Source organism: Typha latifolia, chromosome 5 (genome assembly GCF_019914945.1).
Source record: "Typha latifolia isolate L0001 chromosome 5, TyphaL0001v2, whole genome shotgun sequence".
Lineage (NCBI taxonomy): Eukaryota > Viridiplantae > Streptophyta > Magnoliopsida > Poales > Typhaceae > Typha > Typha latifolia.
In genome coordinates, this window is record NC_133090.1 from 3840341 (window position 1) to 3861874 (window position 21534).

The window sequence follows — 21534 nt, forward strand, 5'->3', positions numbered from 1 at the left end:
CATCCACAAACTTCATCTGCATGTATCAACCCAATCCTCCTCCTCCACCTCCACCTCCTCCTATTCGATCTCAAATGGAAAACGCTCACCGAGACCATCTCCTCTCCTCTCTCCTCCATCTCCTCTCCCTCCTCTCCCTCTTCCTCTCTCTCTCCATTGAAACCTATATCTTTATCAACAAGCTCAACCCCACCTATCACCTCCTCCCTCTCCTCCTATCCCTCCTCCTCCACCACTTCCTTACTCCAAAAACTACCCAAACCCACCTCTTAGACTTCTCCTGCCTCAAACCCCAACCTAGGCTTCGAGTCCCCATCCCGGGCTTATTGGAGCACCTCTCCCTCATCAACTGCTTCGACTCCGATAGCGTCGCCTTTATGAAGAAAGTCATCACCTCCTCCGGGATGGGCAACGAGACCTACTTCCCCCCTTCTCTCCACTACATCCCTCCGTCGGCTACCTTTCATGACTCCGTCCAAGAAGCCCACATGCTCTTCTTCCCGACTTTGGACGACCTCTTTGCCAAGACCAACGTCTCGCCTTTGGATATTGATATCCTCGTAGTCAACTGCAGTGGCTTCTGCCCTTCTCCTTCCCTCTCCTCCATCGTGGTCAACCGCTACGCCATGCGAAGCGACGTCAAGAGCTTCAACCTCTCCGGCATGGGCTGCGCGGCTGGGGTCGTAGGCGTCGACGTGGCGAGGAGCCTACTAAAGCTCGGCAAATCCTCCTACGCCGTCGTCATAAGCACCGAGATCGTATCCACCGGGTGGTACAACGGGAAGGATCCAAGAAAGCTGGTGCTCAACTGCTTCTTTCGCATGGGTTGCTCCGCGGTGCTACTTACCAACAGACCCAAGAAGGGAAACCCCAACCCTAAGTATAAATTAGTGAAGCTAATGAGGACCCAGTTCGCCTATGACGACCGTGCGTACAAGTCGGCGTCGAGGGAGGAGGACGACGAAGGCATCACGGGGTTCTCCATCGAGCGCGACCTCCTGCGAGTCGCCGCCGAGTCGATCCGCTTGCACGTCGTCGCCCTCGGCCCGTCGATACTCCCGTGGCGCGAGAAGCTACGTTACGTACTCTTGCATGTAACAAAGAAGGCAAAGAGGATAGAGTTCGTGCCGGACTTCTCCGCCGTGATAAAGCACTACTGCCTACCGTCGTCGGGGAAGCCGATAATAAAGAAAATAGGAAAAGGGTTAGGGTTGGGGGAGAAGGAGATGGAGGCGGCGCTGATGACGTTCCACCGGTTCGGGAACCAGTCGTCGGCGTCGATGTGGTACCAGTTGGGTTACTTGGAGGCGAAGGGGAGGGTGAGGAAGGGGGATAGGGTTTGGCAGCTGGGGATGGGGAGTGGGCCCAAGTGTAACACGTTGATATGGGAGTCTGTGGGTGAGATAGACGGGGAGGAAGAAGGGAGGAAGGAGAAGAAGACGAAGAAGAAAGGGCCATGGATGGATTGCATCCATAGGTATCCCATTGATGATTGATAAAGAGCATCAGGATTTGTAGCTATGGGACTGTGTGGCAGATTTGTAATATAGACTATTGGCATAATTAATAGCTAATGCCTAATTTTGGATTACAATTTTTACCCTTGCTGATTATTATCACCTTTCTTTCTATTATAATAATTTTCTCTGCCACGTAGGACTACTCATTGAATTTGCATTTACTATCCTATTTTTTATTTATTTATAAATCGCACTGTTTTCTATAATATATCTTAGTGAACTACACATAACCAGACTCTTAAATTAAGTTACTAAAGACATACCAAAATGTTCTTACCCATTCTTAATTACCTCCTATCTTCTCACCTAAAAATTCCCATTTCGATTTGTAGAACGCGTTCATAGTGGATCCCTTGCTGTAGTTCCTCGCCGGCCGCTTTCCACGACAATATTTTTCTCCCTCTTGCTTTGTTATTTAGGCCAAAGAAAGAAAAAATTATCATCCTCTAGAAGAAGTAAGTATTTTTAATGGACAAACATATTGATCTTGATGGAATTAATATTTATTAATATTTTTATGCCATCCGCTCTAATAGTGTTAGCGTTAATCTAAACTAGGAGATTTCTACAAATAATTTGTGAAAATGCAAGGTATGATTTATAAATATTAAAATATAAGGTATAAATCATAATTATGTGAAAATATAGAATGTTGAATATAAATTGCTTTATTTAATTATTTTTTAATAGATCATGAGCCTTTGATATTATGTTCGATCCGTGGGTGTGATTAGGATGAAGGTGATGGGTGGTTTGATGATAGATTCTGATACGACTCAATCCATATTGACTCCACTCGCGACATTGGGTTCATTGAGATAACCTATTTATCTAATTGTTTTTTTTTAAGAAATAAATGGATTTTTGTCGAGGCACATTTGAACGCAGGGACCGCGTTCAAATGGGCCATGCGAACGCCTGCACATATTCACAAAAATAGAGAATGCAAATTGTGCGTTCGAACGGACTCGGGCTATTTGAGCACAATTGTTCGAAGAACGCCTACATATGTTTGTGACGATAGAGAATTATAATTCTGTGTTCGAACACAATCGGGCGCGTTCAAACACATATGTGAAGGAAACCCTAATTGGAGTTAAATTGGATAATTGAAAATGGCATTGTGCCTTTATCTCCTTCTCTGCTTGATTTAGCCATTGACGCCCTCTCCTACCTCCTTCCTTCCACCGCCCAAGTCTTTTGTTGGCTTTCTTTAACTCTTAATCCCTCTTTCTATAACAACTTCTCCCATTTCACATCAAGGAATTAACCTAGCACCAATCTAACCATTGAAGGGCTAACAAGCTAGGATTTATCTGACTTTCGGCCACTGTTCGACCCATATCTTAAGATTTAGTCATTCAAACCCTGCAATCTTGGATTCATTTGAAAGCTCTTTTTAATAGCAACAACATATTCAAAATTCAGGAAGATCCAATAGTTAGATTATTCAGCTTCTTTCGAAAGTGACATCCTTAATCTAGTCCAGAATCATTATGGATCGAATAAAGCAGATTCGTAACAGATTCGATGAGCAAGAGGAGAGAGAAGATGCAGCCAAACTTAATAGACAAGGTCGATATAATAGTCGAAGGAAGGAAAAGGATGATAACCTTAGCTTTAGAGAACGAGAGGAAGGAGATCGAAAGAGATGAGAGGTGGAAGAAGAGACAAATGCAATATTTATCAATGATTTCCTAGATTAGGTTGCTCTCTACATAAGTAGAGGCTAATACTAAACTAAATATAACATACAAAATAACTTTGTTCAGACTAAGATTGTGTCAGGCATTCAAACGACTCATCAAATATTTAAACAAGTTGATGAAGCACTATAAATAGGTGCTCTTAGGCTACAGCATTATGAAGCCATTCAAGTGAGGGCATTCAAATGGCCCATCCCGCGTTCAAATGCTTGAGCTTAAAACTAGAAATTCCTCAACAAAAAATAATAATAATAAACAAGTAAATCTAGATAGACGGTTCAATCCATCCAACCTAATATTCCCCCTTAAGATGATTCAATTAGGCTGGGATCTCATTAGCATCTAGGCTATTTATAGACTAAATAATATTCTAATCCTGTTGAATATATAAAGTTGGATTGCTTAGTCAATCATAGAGTCAGAATAAGTTTAAATCAGACGTCTATAGTGCTTTTATAAAAAAAATTCGTCACATATCAATCCTATCGTACGTAGAAGAAAATTAAACTCATAATCTTTATTGCTAGTAGAACTCAGCTGGTCTGCTAGTCTAAATATCCCTATTCTAAACAACACAAAGGACGCCAACACTGCAGTTTGTTTATGCTGTATTTAATATGGTGGGGTGGAGTATTGTACTTATATGGTTGCACTTTGAAACATCGACCTACTAGGCATATATAGCATGTCACCTCATATATTTGGATTTTATTAGACCTGATATCCGTCAACCTTCCAGCACTCATGACGCATGATATCCACTAATTTCAATTCATAGAAATATCTAAATCACCACTTGATTGTTTATTTTTAGTTTGCAGAAGTACTTAAATCGTTTTAGTCATGGTTGGTTGATTGTAATGAATAATGATGACTACCTTTGACTATTGGCTACTGAAATAGTAATTGAATACTGTTAACGAAACATTTGCTATTAAACATGTGCTTCTTATGCAGGGAGAACCCAAGTAATTACCACGTGACTTACTGATCAATATTTTAACACAATATATAAATGAAAATCTATATTTTTATAAATAAAATAAGTAAAAAAATCTATAACACCAAGACGACAGCAAACCCAAAATATATATCTATAAAAATATAAGTCAAAACTCATGCAAGAGTTACAAGCCATCTAACTTAATTTACATGAATAGAATAAAAATAAGAATTAGAAGACTAAAGGCCGGTCTTCGATCGCCAGATCCTCCATGGGCTCGAGGGTCATCTACTAATCTGAAAATATTCTACCAAACAGTGGTAAGCATAAAACCCGGCAAATATCCACTGTTATAGTCTAAAAGTAGTGCGATGAAAGATATAACAATAAGTAAATATGAATATGTGCATCATGATCAAATAGAATGCATCAGTACCACATACTCGTCATGCTCATCTGATGCGCACATGCATTAGCAATCGATAATCTACCATACATCATCTGAACTATCAACTATCAAGTCTTCAAGCTCAAGCTCACACTAAGCTCCGTCCATATTCATTAGCAATCGATAATCTACCATACATCATCTGAACTATCAACTATCAAGTCTTCAAGCTCAAGCTCACACTAAGCTCCGCCCATAGGCCAAGACAACACTTCACCATATAATAATCATCATCTCAAATTATCAAGTCTATAACATAGGCTCATATAGAGATATAGGTATGTAGGCCACATCATCATTTACACTTGATTGCATACATCCCCCAAGGGAGGGTAGACTCTAGCAATAGAATCACTAGCCTATCACCTGGTGAACAATATGACCAATTGTCCACAATCGTAGACTAAGGATCTCAATCGTAAGCCCATCACATACGTTAGTGTCACACATCGATACTAACATTCGAGCCCTCGGCTCCACACCATAGCATCACTATGCGAAAATCATAAGCCGTCGCTCATGGATGTCTTCACCCTACATCATCTAGTACCGCTAGGTCTACGTTATCCTACCATTCTCTCTCTCTATCTTAAATACTCTAAAGAGTATAACTCTCGTCAATCGATAGTAAATCGCTCATCGCCCGACGAAATAGCTACCTGATTGTCTATGATCAATAGATTAAGACGTCGGTGTGGGGACCTAATATATATAAGTATAATAGTATCCCCTGCCCCTAACCCTGGCCGGAGAGGTGTCGGGTACCGTCGAGACGCAACAATCACCCATTTTATGGTTGTGCACATATATAAGTGGCATGATATTATATAGCACAACAAATATAATACACACATAGTTATCATGTTTTGCATGCCAACACACATGTTCATGCCCAATAAATATAACTAGAAATAATAATATATGAAATCTTACCGAATAGCAAAATAAAATTACCATGCATGACGTGCAATAATAACGGTAAGGAAAATATATGTACACACATACTATAAGTGTGATGATGTTATAAGATAGGTTATTTCATTCTCTACACTACTCCTAGATTATAAAAGTTTCACTTGCCTGAGCTGCTTTCTTGATACTAACTGGCACTACGCCACGGGATCATCCTCATAGGGTACAGAGTCCACCTTGCTAAGAAAAATAATAAAAAATATAAACACAAATACCTCCCATTGATTAATTAAATAACTCTACTAACATTCACTATAGGCTTGGGTAGGTTCATCTACGGATTCTTATATTTATTAATTAGGTTGAGTTAGCATAGTTGTACTAGTGCCTAACATGTTATTAAAAGTAATTTAAAATAATTTACCTCAAAATTTTGTTCAACTAATTATTATTATTTAGGTAAATCACATAGGCAACACTAAGTTAATCTACTTCGTTAAATAAGATAATCTACTTAGTATAATTTCTCTAATATGATCTGTATTAATTCTTCGGTAAGAGCAAATAATACAGATACAACCAAATCACTGACTCATAAAGTCAATTTTACCGAAGTTAAAATCAACCATGCTAAACGCTACCTAGAACTAAATCCTATTAAAAGCAATTAATAAAATTAATCAAACCACTCTTTATCGATAATTAATATTAAGTCTCAAGTTGACAAAAATAAAGAATAAGATGACTAGCATAATTAAAATGATTATGATGCAACTAATTGGCTTGGCCAGCTCAAGGCCAAGCACAAACCCACAAAAATTGGGCCCAAAGCCTCAAGGTAACTAGGCCTAAAGGCCTCATGGACTAGGCCATAACCCAACTTACCAACAAACCTAGGTTGAGCTGCATCTAGCCTGACCCAACACACGGGCTGGGCTGCACCCAGCCTGAGATGGCACCTAGGCTGGCTGCACTCAGCCCCGAGTCCAAGACACCTCCCTCCCTCCTATCTTACCTTTACCAAAAAGAGGAAGGAAGGAAGGGTCATTGCCGGTGGCCACCGTCACCAGCAGCCGGGGCTGACAGACTAGTCAATGCCCCATTGGCGAAGGAAGGCACCCACGGTGCCTACTCGACTGGTGGGGAAGACGAGGACCACCCACTAGCAGGCAAGAACCCAATCGGTATAGGGGAGGGGAAGAGCTGTCGGCAAACCCGGCCGCCGGCAACCCAGCCAACCTTCCAACATGCTCCCCTCGATAAGAAGAAGCTAGCCGAGGGGAAGCCCAGCTACCAAAGGTGGCCGACAGCCAGGCAAGGGGCCGTCCGACTGCTCCGACCATGAGGGCGCTAAAAGAAACCACCGAGGGCATCCTCACAAAGAGGGGAAGCTCACCGGACTGACACAATAAGGCACGAGGCTGCCAACCGGCCAGATCACGGTGAGACCAAGAGGAGGGGAAAACCAAAGGAAATTCCTAATTAAATAACGAATTATAAATCAAACTTACCTAGAGGATAAGGGAGTTCTGACCCTTCGATCTGGGGGGGGCGGTGGTTCTAGCGGTGCTCTAGCACTGCAAGAAAAAGGAAAGGGGGAAAAGCTACAAGCTAGGAGAAGAAAGAAGAAAAAGAAAAAAAAAGGGAAAGAAAGAGAAGAAGAAAGAAAAGATAAGGGAAGAGAGGAAAAGGGGCGAGCGGTTTACCCTCATATTAATGTTTCTTTTAACTTAGCAACTCAATCACATTTGTTTCTAGAGAAGGCAAAGTAGAGGAAGGCCCTAATATATCTGGAGGATGAACATTGTTCTGTATGTCAGTCTTTATTGATTCATCTTCTGGCTTGAATAGGAAGAAATGAATGAGAGCAGCAGCCAGGATTTTTTTTTCTTTTGTTGAATTAAGGAGCTAGAGACCAGCTAAGAGTTACAAGGGAAACAAGGTCAATTTAGCGATAGCTATCTAAATCCTCTGGCAAGGGGGAATTCTCTCCCCACATTACAGTCTGGGCAACCTGCCGACTTAATCAAATCAACCAATCAGCCGCTTGATTGCACGAGAAGCAAATTCTTTCCTCAAGCAAATCGAGGATCTGTTGCACCATAGACTGAATAGTAGAGAGAAAAAAATAATATTCTATCCCTTAGTGAGTTAGCATGGGTAACAGAGGTTTTGTGTTTGAATTCTTCTATGTTCATCTGTCATTTAAATATTAAAAGTTAAATCTCTATCTATTTAAGTCAAGCTTACACTTTTAAGTATATCAAAATGTCTTGAGCTTCTTGTAGAGATGATCTTTAGGTGAGACAGGTTGAATTTGAGCTAGGCTTTTTGGGCTGACTAAGCTTCGACCACTGTTCGTTAACCTGCTCACCGATCACTTGAGCCAAGTCGGATTTAAGCCGAGCTAGAATATTTCAATCCTACTACCAACTAGCCCGTGAAATATCGAACTCAAATTAGGCGTAACAAGTCAAGCATATCAAAAATATTTTAGCAATATTATTAACGAGTCGAATGTATCAAATCAGGCATATCAAATAATTTTATTGTCTTCCATTTAGAAATACTTAATACTAGCCCTTGTACATCAAACATTTAATATGGAACTAAACAACCATAAAAACTCGGAAACGAGCATAATGGGCCGTGCTTTACGAAAATAAATAACTCAATTCTTTCAATTCCATTCTACGACTAGAAGAAGGCCAGCCAAAGGAGAGAGGCAGTTGATTTCTCTTCTGTCTTGCCCTAGTTTAGTTGAAGACAATCCTTGTTTCTATCCCATCAGTTAAATGAACAGTCTGTAACAATGTGAAAAGATACAGCAAGTGTCGTGACAATTTATAGCAATAAAATCAACATAAGTGAAATTCGACGATAATTATGACCTAAGGTAGAAGAGAAGTGACTCACTACAATCTATCGCTATTTGAGTTCCTACATGTTCAAATTACCACTTGAACAATCTCTCTATGCTTATGAACTTCGAACTGAGAAATCCAATAATTTGCAGATTTCTTGACAGCTTCCTAACCTTTCGGAAGTTGTTGTGTATATTAATGTTGAAAACCTCTTAGCCATGAAAATCCAAACAAACTGAAATGAAATACATAGAAATTACATCAGAATCAAAAAGGGAAACGTGAGCTATATGAAAAGAACTATTGATTTTAACTGTTTATGAGATGCTTGCACATTGGAAGAGACTCATTCCACGTATAGAATGAATCATGCAAAAATATACATAGAAGCTACTGCAGAGGAATACGTAAATGTAATCTTGCAAAAAGAATAAGCCATACTGAATCTGGCAGAGTCATGCTGATAAAGCAATTAGAAACAACAACCATTTATTAGATAAATCTTATATCACCTAGTTGTAATCACCTCTTATATCACCATTTTGTAGGCTACTGGCACAAGTCTCTGTCCTGCTAAAAACAAGCAAAGCTCCATGTAAGTCCAACAAGAACAAGGAGTATTTCCTCCCTCCAACATTCTTTATAATTTTTAACTTGATCCAAATTGTTGAATGTATAAGGAACTACAGTATACTAATCGCAGGAATAATTTCTCAAGGCAGCTACAAAATGAACATTCATTATTACCATGTGCATATGTATTGATACTGTGTGCTTTGAATAATAAATAATAAAAATCTGAATCATTTAATGCGATAGTTAAAGATGCTCATATTGTATGAGTGTTCCGATTCAAATTCTAAAAACATTGGTTTAATTGGGATATCGTTACAAAAAAGATCTGAATCACTTATATGAAGAATTCCGGCAATCTTTAAACTTATTGTCTCCAAGATTATTCCAAAGGCAGCTATAAAATGAACATACATTATTACCATGTGCATATGTATTGATACTGTATGCCTTGGAAGAATAAAAATCCAAAATCATTTAATTCGATAGTTAAAGATGCCAATGTTATACGAGTGTTTCCGATTCAAATATCTGTTACGAACCGAATTTTGGATGATCTGAACGTAAAAAAGTTATGAAAATTAAGGTGGTGGTAGCCTCGTGAATTAAGGTTCTAATAACTATTCATTTAAATTAGAGGTCGAAAAAAAAATATATAAATAAAAGAGTGGAACAAGATAAAAATAGGACAGAACGGTAAAGATCCGACGTTGTAGCGGTCGTCGGAGAGTGGCGAACGACCAAAAGGGGTGGTGAACACGTAAGGTAGGGTGATTACTAGAGGTGACAACGGCTATGAATTGGAGGTAAAATTAGGGTTCTAAGTTAGATCTACTCCTAAAAATTTAATGGCTATATTAATTTACTTATATTCCTAGATTATCTTACTCTTATTTCTAAGATAGTTTAAGACTAAAATATAATTCATAATTCTTCATTGGATGCTTGGATGAATAAATAAAAAAACTCAGCTTCTATATATAGAGAGGAGAGTACAATAAATTATATTCAGACTTAGCCCTAAAGACTTATACTACTCAAACTAGGACTTACCTTAGAGACTTACATGACTTAATTAAATTTGCCTTAGTGACTTATGTGACTTAATTGAACTTGTTTTAATAGCTTACATGACTTAACTATATTTATCTTAAGGACTTACATAAAAAATAAATATAAATTAATAAAAAGATGATAAATAAACTCAATCCATCGAGTCCAATATCCTTATGATACGACCCGGTTCGCATCAATACCAAGAACATTGGTTCAATTAGGACATCATTACAAAAAAGATCTGTATCGCTTAATCTTAAAACTCGTTACCGAGAAATCAAGCAATCTTTAAACTTATTGTCTCTAATATTTGAGGCACCATAAGTGGATATAATTAAGCTCCAGTTGCAAGTAATAGGAAAACCACTCAACTTCACATTAGTAGATCTATAGATCTTTAAGATCTTTCCAATATCAACCATTGCACTGACGGACTCATATGGAATCTTGAAAGAGATAAAATAAAAAAAAACTTCAGGTAACTCAATAGTTAAACGTTTCCAGAATATTAAAAATGTGTAAACTAATTTATCTAACGGTGTGCTCATTTCATATTGCTTACATTAGAGTTCAAAAGGATCAACCCCTTCTGAATCTAATCATCTTCCCCTTGCAGCAGAAGAGATCTATCTTATTCAGTAATTAGTATATCACACATTTGCAGACTAGTTGATGTTAGATGATAACTCTCTCACATGTATAACCTGAAGTATAAAATTCACACCTTTTATGTCTATGATTGAGATCAATAGAGATGCTTCCCTATTGGATAACTAAGACTCATATTCAATGTCATGATTTACTGAGTCCAGGATAAGTAACTCCAGCATTACCCAATGCACTAAGATGTCTCCGCAAGTCCACCAATTAATGTATTCTCCATAACATCCTTGCGGTGATTAAATAGGTTCTCAGTGCACTTCAATTCACAAACAATACTGTTTAAAACCCATTCCAATTGGTCAATCATATCCTCAGGCATCCCTTTTGCAGAAAACTCAAGAATTTTTCCATCAATTTCAATCATACTGCAACCAGGTGTAGTTTTCTTAATCCCATGGTCCTTCATATAAGATCTAATTTTTTTCACATCTGCAAACCTATTAGCCCTTGCATATATATCTGAAAGAATTACATATAACACATGATTGAGAGGATCCAACCCAATCAGATAACTGGCCACTCGCTCTCCTATTTCAACATTCCCGTGCATTCTGCAAGCACCAAGTAATGCCCCCCAAACAAATGAGTCTGGCTCCACAGGCATGCTGTTGATGAGGTGTTCGGCCTCTTCAAAAAGCCCTGCTCGCCCTAGCAAATCAACTATGCAAGCAAAATGCTGCTGTTGTGGCTCAATGTAGTAAACCCGTTTCATCACATCAAGACACCACCGACCTTTTTCCACGAGACCAGCATGAGCACAAGCACTTAGAAGAGCACCAAAAGTGACATGGTTTGGCCTCAATCCTTGCCTAACCATCTCCTCAAAAAGACCAAAAGCCTCCTCTGCAAGACCATGGGTGGCAAAGACGGAGATCATTGCGGTCCATGCCAAAACATCTCGCTCCGACAACTCCTCAAAGACCTCAACAGCTCTCTCCACGCACCCGCATTTCCCATACATGTCTATCAGTGCAGTCCCAATAACCACATCAAATTCCAGCATATGCCTCTTCAAGTAACCATGCACCCATCTCCCCTGATCCATTGCCCCCAAGGAAGCACAAGCTGCGACCACACTCGCAACAGTCACCTTATCCGGCTTAACACACCCATCAGACGCAAGCTGCATCTCATAAAACAAACACAGTGCCTCCCTCGCCCGTCCGCCCCGAACAAACCCCGTAATGATCGCATTCCACGTCCGAACATTCCTCTCCTTCATCTCTGAAAACACACTCATCGCTTCATCCAGCTTGCCACACCTCAAATTCCCAGTCAAAATCGAGTTCCAAGAAACTACATCTCTAACACGCATTTCATCGAACAACAACCGCGCGCAATCAATAAGTCCGCAGTTAGCATAAACAAACACCAAAGCATTTTGGACGAAGAGATCCTCGTCGAAACCCAATTCAAAGACATGGGTATGGAGGCATCGGGCTGTAGTTAGGTTGGAGTGGACAGAGCAGTGCTTGAGGAGGAAAGGGAAGGTGAGGTGGTCGGGGAGGATTCTGAGAGAGATCATCTGGGCATAGAAGAAGAGGGGGTTGAGGGGAGAGGAGGTAGAGGAATGGATTCGGATCATGGAGTTATAGGCGGAGAGGGAAGGGGAGGGGAGGTGGTAGAAGAGGGCGGAGGCGTAGGAGAGGGAGGAGGGAGAGGCGGTGGTGGTGGAGGAAGAGCAGGAGAAGAGGAGGCGTGTGAGGAGGGAGGCGGAGGTGGAAGGGGAGAGGTCGGGGGAGGTGACGATTTGGGCGTGGATTTGGTGGAGGTGATGAAGGGATTGGGAGCGGGCAATGAGGCGGGCGAGGACCCGCGAGCGCATCTCATATTTGGCGCAGAGGGAACTTCAAAAAAGTCAGGTAGAGGTGGAGGTGGAGGTGGAGCCGAGAAGGCTTACCAATTTGCCTAATCATGCATTTGCCTATCAAAGTAGGATGTCTTTTAATAAAAGAAAAAAAAAGGGAAAACTATAAACCTTTTAAGGCTTTTTTTGTTTCTCTGAACCGGTTTCGTAATCAAATATTTTTTTATTTATTTTTATATCTAATTAAGTTTACTTTTAAAAGAATCAAGACTAAAAAATGAGACTAACTAATTAAGTTTGGTCGAAATTAACACTTAATAGCTTATATAGTTAGTTTTTTTTTGTTTTTTGAGGATGATGAGAATGATTTTGATATTTTTGCAAGATGATTACTCTTCACTAGGGCTGTCAAGCTTGACGAGCGGCTTGGGCTCGGGCCCAACTCAGCTAAAGCTCGAGCTGCTGAAACTGGCTCGAAATTAATATCGAGCTAAGCCTGAGCTAGAGCCGGTTTGCTCAGGCTTGGCTCAATAGGCATTATTGCCTGACTCATCATCCTCACCCATCAGGCCATCACACTCACCCATCACCCTCACCCTCATCCACCAGGCCACCACTCATAGCCCTCACCCTACCCGACCGGCCCACCCTCGCCCCACCCTCACCCATCTGGCCTCCATCGGCAAGCTACCGCCACCTCCTCCCTTTTCGTTAGTCTCCATCGGCAAGCCGTCACCACGACGCCACCTCCTCTCCGTCAGCCTCCTCCTCCTCCTCCTCCATTGACCATCTCCTCTGGTCTCTTTCGGCGATCTCCTTCATCGACGTTGGGCTCGGCGTCGGCCTTCTCTTCTTCCTCCACTCCATCAACCTCCATCGACAAGCCACCGTCCTTGCCACTGTCCATGTCACTGTCCACGCCACCATCGCCTCCTCATTCTCTAATCAAGCTCGATCTTTGCTCAGGCTTGGTTAGGCTTAGCTCGAGCTCGAGTCGAGTTGAGCTAAGCCGAGCCTAAGCAAAATTATAAGGCTCGAAAGTAATTTCGAGTCGAGCCGGAGCCGGAGTTGGCTTGCTCAGGCTCGACTTGTTTACACCCCTACTCTTCAGAATGGTCATCTAGGACCTTCGAATCTTAGGATGACTAATTAAATTTTAGCTAATTTAGCGGCTTTCCTTTTTAATTATAAAAAATATTTATAATATATAAAGCTTACTGCATAATATTTTTTATTCTTGTTGTATTTTAATATTTTTTATATATTTATTTATCTATTTGGGTTTATTTATATAATTATTCCTAAAACCTTTCAAAATATCATAATAGCCATAACATTTTTAAAATATGAGAATGGCCATTAAAATATTTTGACTATTTTAGAATTGACATTGTAGTTAGTTTTAATATGATATTTCTAATAAATTATTATTAAAGTAAATACATATAAATGACTCAAATATTTTATTTAAAGTTTAGAATGTAAAATACTTATCAACAATTTTCATTGTGCATAAAAGAATATATATTTTTTGTTGCTAGGATAAACTAGGTTATCGTCATGATTTTCATTTAGTAGTAGCAATTTTTGGCTATGGTGTTCGAACGACACTAAACGTCATTCGAATGCCACAGCCTCGTCAAAGAATAAGTGCTCTTGGGTTTTGGCATTCGAATAATCTTAGTCTGTTATTCGAACACCACATTCTCGTTGAAGAATAAGTGATCTCGGGTTTTAGCGTTCGAACGACCACAGCCCGATGTTCAAACGTGAGACTACAGCCCAACAAATAATGTTCGAATGCCTGGCGTTGATGTCATTGTGTTAGGGTTAATTTGAATTTTTTAAATTTTGGTTAGCCTCTAAATATGTGGAAGGCGACCATTTTAAAATTAGAAAAGAATATGGATATTTCTATTGTCTCCTACCTCATTTCTCTCAATCTTCTCCGTCGATCCAAGGCCGATGCCGTCAAGCCGACGTCATTCTCTTCCCTCTCAACTACCGATCCCTCTAGTCCAGTAAGCCGGCCATTTTCTCCCTTCTCCCTCAGACCCTAACCGTCAGGTAGCTCTTCCCTCTTCATTCGTCGATCCCCTTTCTTCTTTAGGATTGACTATCTTTTCCCCTTTTTTCTTTTTAAATCATATATTTACCATGCATTATTATCATCTCCATTATCCTTTTCGCTCCCATCATATAGATTTCACCATCTTTTTTAATTCGATCACCAAATCGCCCTATTCATCACATCAAATAAATCACCTTAGCCTGGTACACAACAACTAGTATCAAAATGGTAGATTCTCGTACCGCCATGGTCACCACTAAATCCATGGCAGCACGGCATCTTGAGGAAACATCCATGATAGTCTTCAAAGGGAGAGAACCAAACCCAACTCATCAACGGTAGCCATGATAGTCCATCGATTTGGTCCAAATGATGAGATCGATGCAAGTGTCATTTTTGGATTCACATGCCTCGATTCTAGCATCACAATAGGCTCTACAGGCCTCAATCAAAGGGTAGATGCAAGTCATCATCGACTCAACTTTAGCCCAAGACATCGGAGATCCTCCTTCGCAAACAAACCCCACCACCACCTTCGCTACGCGATGGAGGATCATTGAGGCATACACCACCATCAATGGAGCCCTTGCTGCCCCACTAATAATGGGCGTCGACCGTAGGCCAGCAACTGCAGTTGCTCTAATCTGTGAAGCGTTTTGCCCACCTCCACTATCATTGGAATCTAAGGAGGATCTCGAGCAGACTAATGACCCTTACATCTAAGCCTAAACCTCCACCACACTTGAGCCACCTGGATTCAAAATAGTCTAGGGTCCTCTCAATCTTGGTCACATTGAAGATCCAAGAATATTTGCCAATAATGGATCTTCACCTCTTGGCTCCCTGAGAAGTGAATGTCATGCTTGGCACTCCATGGTTCTATAGTATGGGTCGAGTCATTTTTGACTTTGTGGAGATGTGGCTAGGCTATAAACAATCTTGGCTGACCATCTTCTCCCCTTATTCCTTTCTAAATTATAGATCTACCTCATGCTATCATCATCCCTATTATCCCTTTCACTCACATCCTATAGATTTCACCATCTCTATTAAATTGATCATCAAATCGCCCCATTCATCCCCATCAAATAAATCATCTTAGACTGATTCACAACAATAATCTTTTTAAATCTAAATTGTGTTTAATTATAATTAGTTAGATTTAACTAATAGAATGAAAACTTTGAAATAGCCCAATGATTTCAATAGCATCTATAATGTTTTAAAGAATGTAGTGGCGATTATGATTTTAAAACATTTCAGTGGCAACAATATAAAAATTGTTAACTATGTAGGTAGGTTTGAGAGATTATGTAACACCCGTTAAAAAAAAAAAAATTTAGCGCACGCGCAATGCGCGTGCACCCTAACCGCAGCGCATGCGCTTGGCGCGTGCGCTGACTCCTTCTTCCCCCTCCCCCACCTCTCGCAGTCAGTTGCGAGAGGTGGGAGAGAGGTGCGCCGGAGTGGAGTTAACTCCACTCCGTTGCCCTCTCCACCTCTTCTCTATTTAAATCGCCTCTCCTTCCCCTCGAATTTCCCTCTTTGCGGAATCTCCCCTTCTTCACTTTTCCCTACTCTCTTCTCTCTCTTGAGCCGCCGAAGTTTTCGTCACGGGCAGCGAGTCACTAGAGCGCCGGCAGCCAACCAAAACCCCTACCTCAATCGTCAGGTTAGCCTTCATCCCCTCTTTAGTTCAATTTAAAAATAGCCTAATTAATCATGCGTAATTAATATTTTATTTTTGTCTACTTTCACCGAAGAAATTCGCCGACCGGCGACCTCGGGTCGACCACCCACCGGTTTGGGAAGTTTCCCTGCTTCACCCCCCTGCTGTAGATACCCAAATTGGGTACCCACGGGACGCGAGGGAGGCGATGCCATGTCGCCTCCCATCGCCAGGTTTCTTTGGCACCAGCGGCCACCACCGACGGTGGTGGCCTCACTCGTCAACCTCGGTCGACCCACCTCTTCACTTGGAAGAGGTGGGTACCCGAGAAGAGGGCTTCGAGCCCACCTAGCACTGAGTTGAAAACTCCATGGCCGCCGGCCATGGAGTTCCTCAATTCTTACCCTCTGACTGCACTAGTTGGAGGTTCTGTCCACTCCTGCGCCCAAGTCGACCTAGTCAACTTGGGGGAGAAGTTGCTGGAGCCGGGGGGGCTGCCGGTGACAAGGATCACCGGCAGCAACACCCATCTCCTCTGTTTCTCCTTCTCTGTCAAGGAGACGAGGAGAGGGTGGAGGTTGGGCCCCCCACCGCTCTCTCTCTCTCTCTCTCTGTGGGTTGTGGCGTGGGCTGCGTTACAGCCCAAGTCCACAGTCCCCTCTTCTCTAAGGTCTCGGTGGATTGGGCTCTGGAGCCCAGTCCACCCCCCTTAGTTCTGGTGGGCTGCGGGAGGCCCACCTCCTTTTTTGTTGTCGGACTGGGCTCTGGAGCCCAGTCCACCATCTCACCCTGCTAGACTGGGCTCTTGAGCCCAGTCCATTACCTCTGGTCCAGTTGGATGCAGGTAGGTCTGCAGCCCACTCTCCCTCTCTCACTCTTACTTAATTTGCTGGGCCTTGAGCCCAACCCAACCTTTAACATTTTAACCCTGGACTAATTAATTTTGAGTCTATTATTTTCTTAATTCTGTTAGCTACCTAAATTGTAATTATTATAATTTTCTCAACCATGTTATTAATAAAATTAGGAACTATACAAAATCAAAATAGGTATTTGAATTTATTAGTCTTCTCAATTATCTTCACATTTACAATGTGAACGGCTCTAATGACCATTATTATTTTAATTAAGACAAATAATCTCTCGGACCTAGAGAATCAAACTTAAATATACACAACAAGATGTTAGTTTATAAGTCCATTAATTTTATGTTTATTTTATTTATAAATTATTAGATTCAGCATTGTACGGGAAGGATCTTGAAATTCAAAAAGAGCCGACTGATTAAGAGAGTAAGACGGATTGCAGAAATACCCCAGGCGAGTAGAATTCTATAATAGTCTTTAAAAATGCATGCTTATGTCATATCTTACCGGTGATAATTAAATGTCGTTTTCTTACTTATGAAACTTATATGACATCTCATATTTGCATTTAATTACATGTCAGCTCTTACTTGTATTATTTATCACTTAATGCACATGTATGATAGACTCTATGCTTGTTTATAATATCTGTTATTGTGATGATTATGTTAAATAAATAATAGAGGTCATGGCACCATGTGCACGTATCACTATTAGTCAAGTTCCAGTTAGGCAGTGCCCTTTTACCTACTCAACCCGGGGTTAGGGATAGAGTGTATATTATATAGTATTATATTAGTGGCCTACACCTGAGGTCGGTAGCAGCTGGAGCATTCAGGTGATTACACTGCCCTAGTTGGAGACTTGACTAGTATGATATTAGAAAAGATGTTTGAGAGGTAGGGATTGTAGTTCTAGCAGTACCCGAGGACGCAGGGTCAGGGCGTCTATTTGAGCTGTGTGCTCTTATCAGTCGTATGTGATGATTTCGCTCTGTGCGATGATTACTAGAACGGTGTTGATGGGCCTACGACTGGGGTCCTTAGTCTGATGGCCACAGACAACCAGTCATATGCAGCGTCGCCAGGCATGTATGGGCGATAATACCGCTAGTTGACTAGTCCCCCTCAATTTTTATGATGCTATGTGAGATATATTATTGTGACTCGGCTCCTGTGTGGATTTCTATGTAAAATAAGCTATAATGATTAAAGCTATTAAAAGTCATAATGTACATTTTTCCCTTACATGTTATGAGTTGCATTTTTACTTATCATGTAATATTCTTAAATTATTATTAGATTTTACTTGCTGGGCCCCGTGCTCACCGTCATTTTTGGTGGAAATATTTCAAAGATGATTATAGAGGATGCGGACATCGAGGAGTAGTAGATTCATTCGTTATTTTTAGCATTTATTTATTCTATTATTTTAGTTGGACTTAGCCCCTGCGAGGATATGTTTTAGCAAATTTGTGATGGACTTGTATTCCTAGAGGCTTGTTGAGGCCTGTGATATTATAATTCAGGATTATTTGTTGGATTATTATGGTATTTCTTGACTTATTCAGATACTTGGTGAGATTATTTCACTGATTGATCATTGGGAATCACGTGGACATGCTCCACGTGAAGAACACGTGAATTTTTGGAAGTGGGTGTTTCAGATTATATATTTGTAGACCTAATTATTGGGCCGATCCGCACAGGCTTTGTCTGGACTCACTTAACTTTAACAACGCTTAGCTTAGCCTAACTCGAGCCCAAAATGGTAATGGACAGGCAAAACCTTTGCGTGCCTAACGGGCATGTGACCCTGCCCATTATGCCCACATATTTCTATGGATTTTTAGTCTCGCACTAAATATTTACTATATTAAATAGTACTATATAAATATGTAACTAAAATATTTTCATAGGAGCTCTATTACATTTAGTTGTTATGATATGACACTTTTTATAACTCGATCCCTTATGCCTGATATTTGGCTCGGACGATAATCACAGTATATATTTGCCTGCTCTAATCTTTTGGGCTAGTACATTCAATTTTGGGAAATCATTGAGCAATTTTTTTGTATTCTTGTTATTAAATTTTTAATATTATTTAGTTTCTTTAAATTTATTATCTATTTAATATATAATAAATTGTGGATAACTCTACTTAGACACTGAACTATTACTATTTTTCATATATATCCCTTAAACTTTTTTTATTACTTACGAAAAACTAAGAAGAATTTCCATATATACCAATTGATCGAAGAAACAAAAATAACTATATAGATCTCTAAACTCAAAAACTTTTCTAGATTAGGGGTGTGTATGGTAAAACAAATGTTCAGATAGTGTATACAAAAAATTGTGATAGTTCAGAGAGTCTAAGTAGAATATCTTTTCACATTAAAACTGAATATAATATTAATCACTCTTTAATTAGTAAAGTAAAAAAGATTAATTGGAGATAGTGGTAAGATAATTATAATTAGTTAAATAATCAAAATCATAATTCTTCTTATTCTTCCTTTTTTTATATACAAGTTTTTCTAATTATTATTTAATAAGAGATAGTTGTGAGATAATTAAGATTAGTCAAATAACAAAAAATATTGATATGCATGATTATTATTTATTTCTACGTAAATTATAACGGTGAAATATGTAATAAAAAATAATAAAAGTTGTTAAAGAATAATGAAATTTGTTTTATATTTACGAAAGTTATTAATAATTTTCTTTTTTTTATCTCTTAATCCTTTTTTATACAATTTTCTCTAATCACTTTCTAAATAATAAAACAAAAGAGTATTCGGAGATAGTGGTGAGATATTAGAATTAGTTAAATAACCAAAAGCATGACTCTATATGATTATTATTGTAACACCCCAATTTAAAAAAAAAATCCCGTGACACGCGCGTGTGACGCCTGCTACCCCCATCCTCTCTTCTCCTTCTTCTTCCCCTTCCCTTGCCGTGCACGCTACCCTCCCCCACCTCCATTAATCCCCATCTTCCCCTCCCCGACCGCACCATTTTCTCCACCTCACTACCTCTCTCCCCCTCCCCCACCACACCACTTCTCCACCTCACTACCTCTTTCCCTCTCCTCTCTCTCTCGGGTTGCCGACGCCGGAGCTGACGAAGCCCTGGACCGAGAGCCGTTGAGCTTGCCGACCAACCTCCCCGGTAAGCCATCCTCCCTTTTTCCTTTTTTTTCTCCCCTTTTACTTACCATCCTCGGCCTCGTGCTGCGCCGCCGCCGGCCCTATGCTGTGCCGCTGGCACCGTCGGCCTCGTGCCGCGCTACCAGCACCGCAGCCCTAGGGGCTTTCCCACTCCCCCTCCGTCTCCTCTCTCGGAAGGGAAATAGAGGGAGGATGGGGTTGTTTAACCCTCCGCCCCCCTAGCCCACTTCAGCAAACCTTGTGGGCTGCAGTCCAACTGCAGCCCACCAAGGCCCCTCTTGCCTATTGGGTTAGGCTCGAGCCTAACCCAATACCTCCAGCCTAACCCATTTGGGGCCATTTGGACCCTATAACCCCGTTTATCCATTTCCACTTGATTTAATTAGCCTAACCCCATAATGATAATTTATTATCATGTGAATTTTAGGATAACATACGACTCACCCTAGGAGATCCCCGACTCATGTATATGCCTAAACATAAATTCTCTAATAAGATAATTAATTATATTAGTTTGCTAATCTTACGTATAGATTTACTTGCGTGAATTAATAGGATTGACATTGCGTGAGGAGAATTTTGGGATTCCGGAGGAGTCGGCTAGCTGATGAGATTTAGTATAATGTGGAGACCCCTCAGGCGAGTAGAGTTTATACAAGTATAGAATAATATAGTTACAGTTATTATACCTATCATGACACTATAGGAAATGTCGGTATTAATACATGCATTTAGTGTACCATGTTATATATTTACATATGCAGTTATTGATAATTTGCTCATCATGATATTATGAGATTGTTAATGTAGCATAAGCATTAGTGTGATGATGCTCCACTTGTATGATATACTCTTGCATATATATATCTGTTGTGAATATAGAATGTAACGATCATGATGACTATGACATGATTTATACACTCATAGACACTACACCACTTCCACATATCATTAGTAGTCAGGTTTTGACTAGGCAGTACCTTTACTCACTCAGCCCAAAGTTAAGGGTAGAGTGTATCTTATATGACTATACTATTAGTGGAGGTCGGGAGCCTGTGTGGCATTCAGGTAGCTATACTGCATAGTCAGGACTAGATTATGATGATAGAAGAACATGATTGTGAGGCGGGGATATAACTCTAGCGGTATCTGACAACGCAGGGTTAGGGCGTCTGTTGATGAGCCGAGGGCTCCCGATTCTCTCGCTGAGGGCAGTGATGATTTAGAGAGAATGACATATGGGCTTACGACC

General features: G+C 40.4%; 2 protein-coding genes across 2 annotated transcripts; one reads left to right on the forward strand and one right to left on the reverse strand.

The window, feature by feature from the left end:
* LOC140789348 (3-ketoacyl-CoA synthase 7-like) lies at positions 1-1591 on the forward strand. Its single transcript, XM_073139013.1, has one exon. The coding sequence runs from the start codon at positions 21-23 to the stop codon at positions 1494-1496; it is 1476 nt and encodes a 491-aa protein (XP_072995114.1). The 5' UTR covers positions 1-20; the 3' UTR covers positions 1497-1591.
* Positions 1592-10863: 9272 nt separating this feature from the next.
* LOC140788442 (pentatricopeptide repeat-containing protein At5g66520-like) lies at positions 10864-12270 on the reverse strand. Its single transcript, XM_073137688.1, has one exon. It carries the CDS (start codon positions 12268-12270, stop codon positions 10864-10866), a length of 1407 nt encoding a protein of 468 aa, XP_072993789.1.
* Between the last annotated feature and the right edge of the window lie 9264 nt (positions 12271-21534).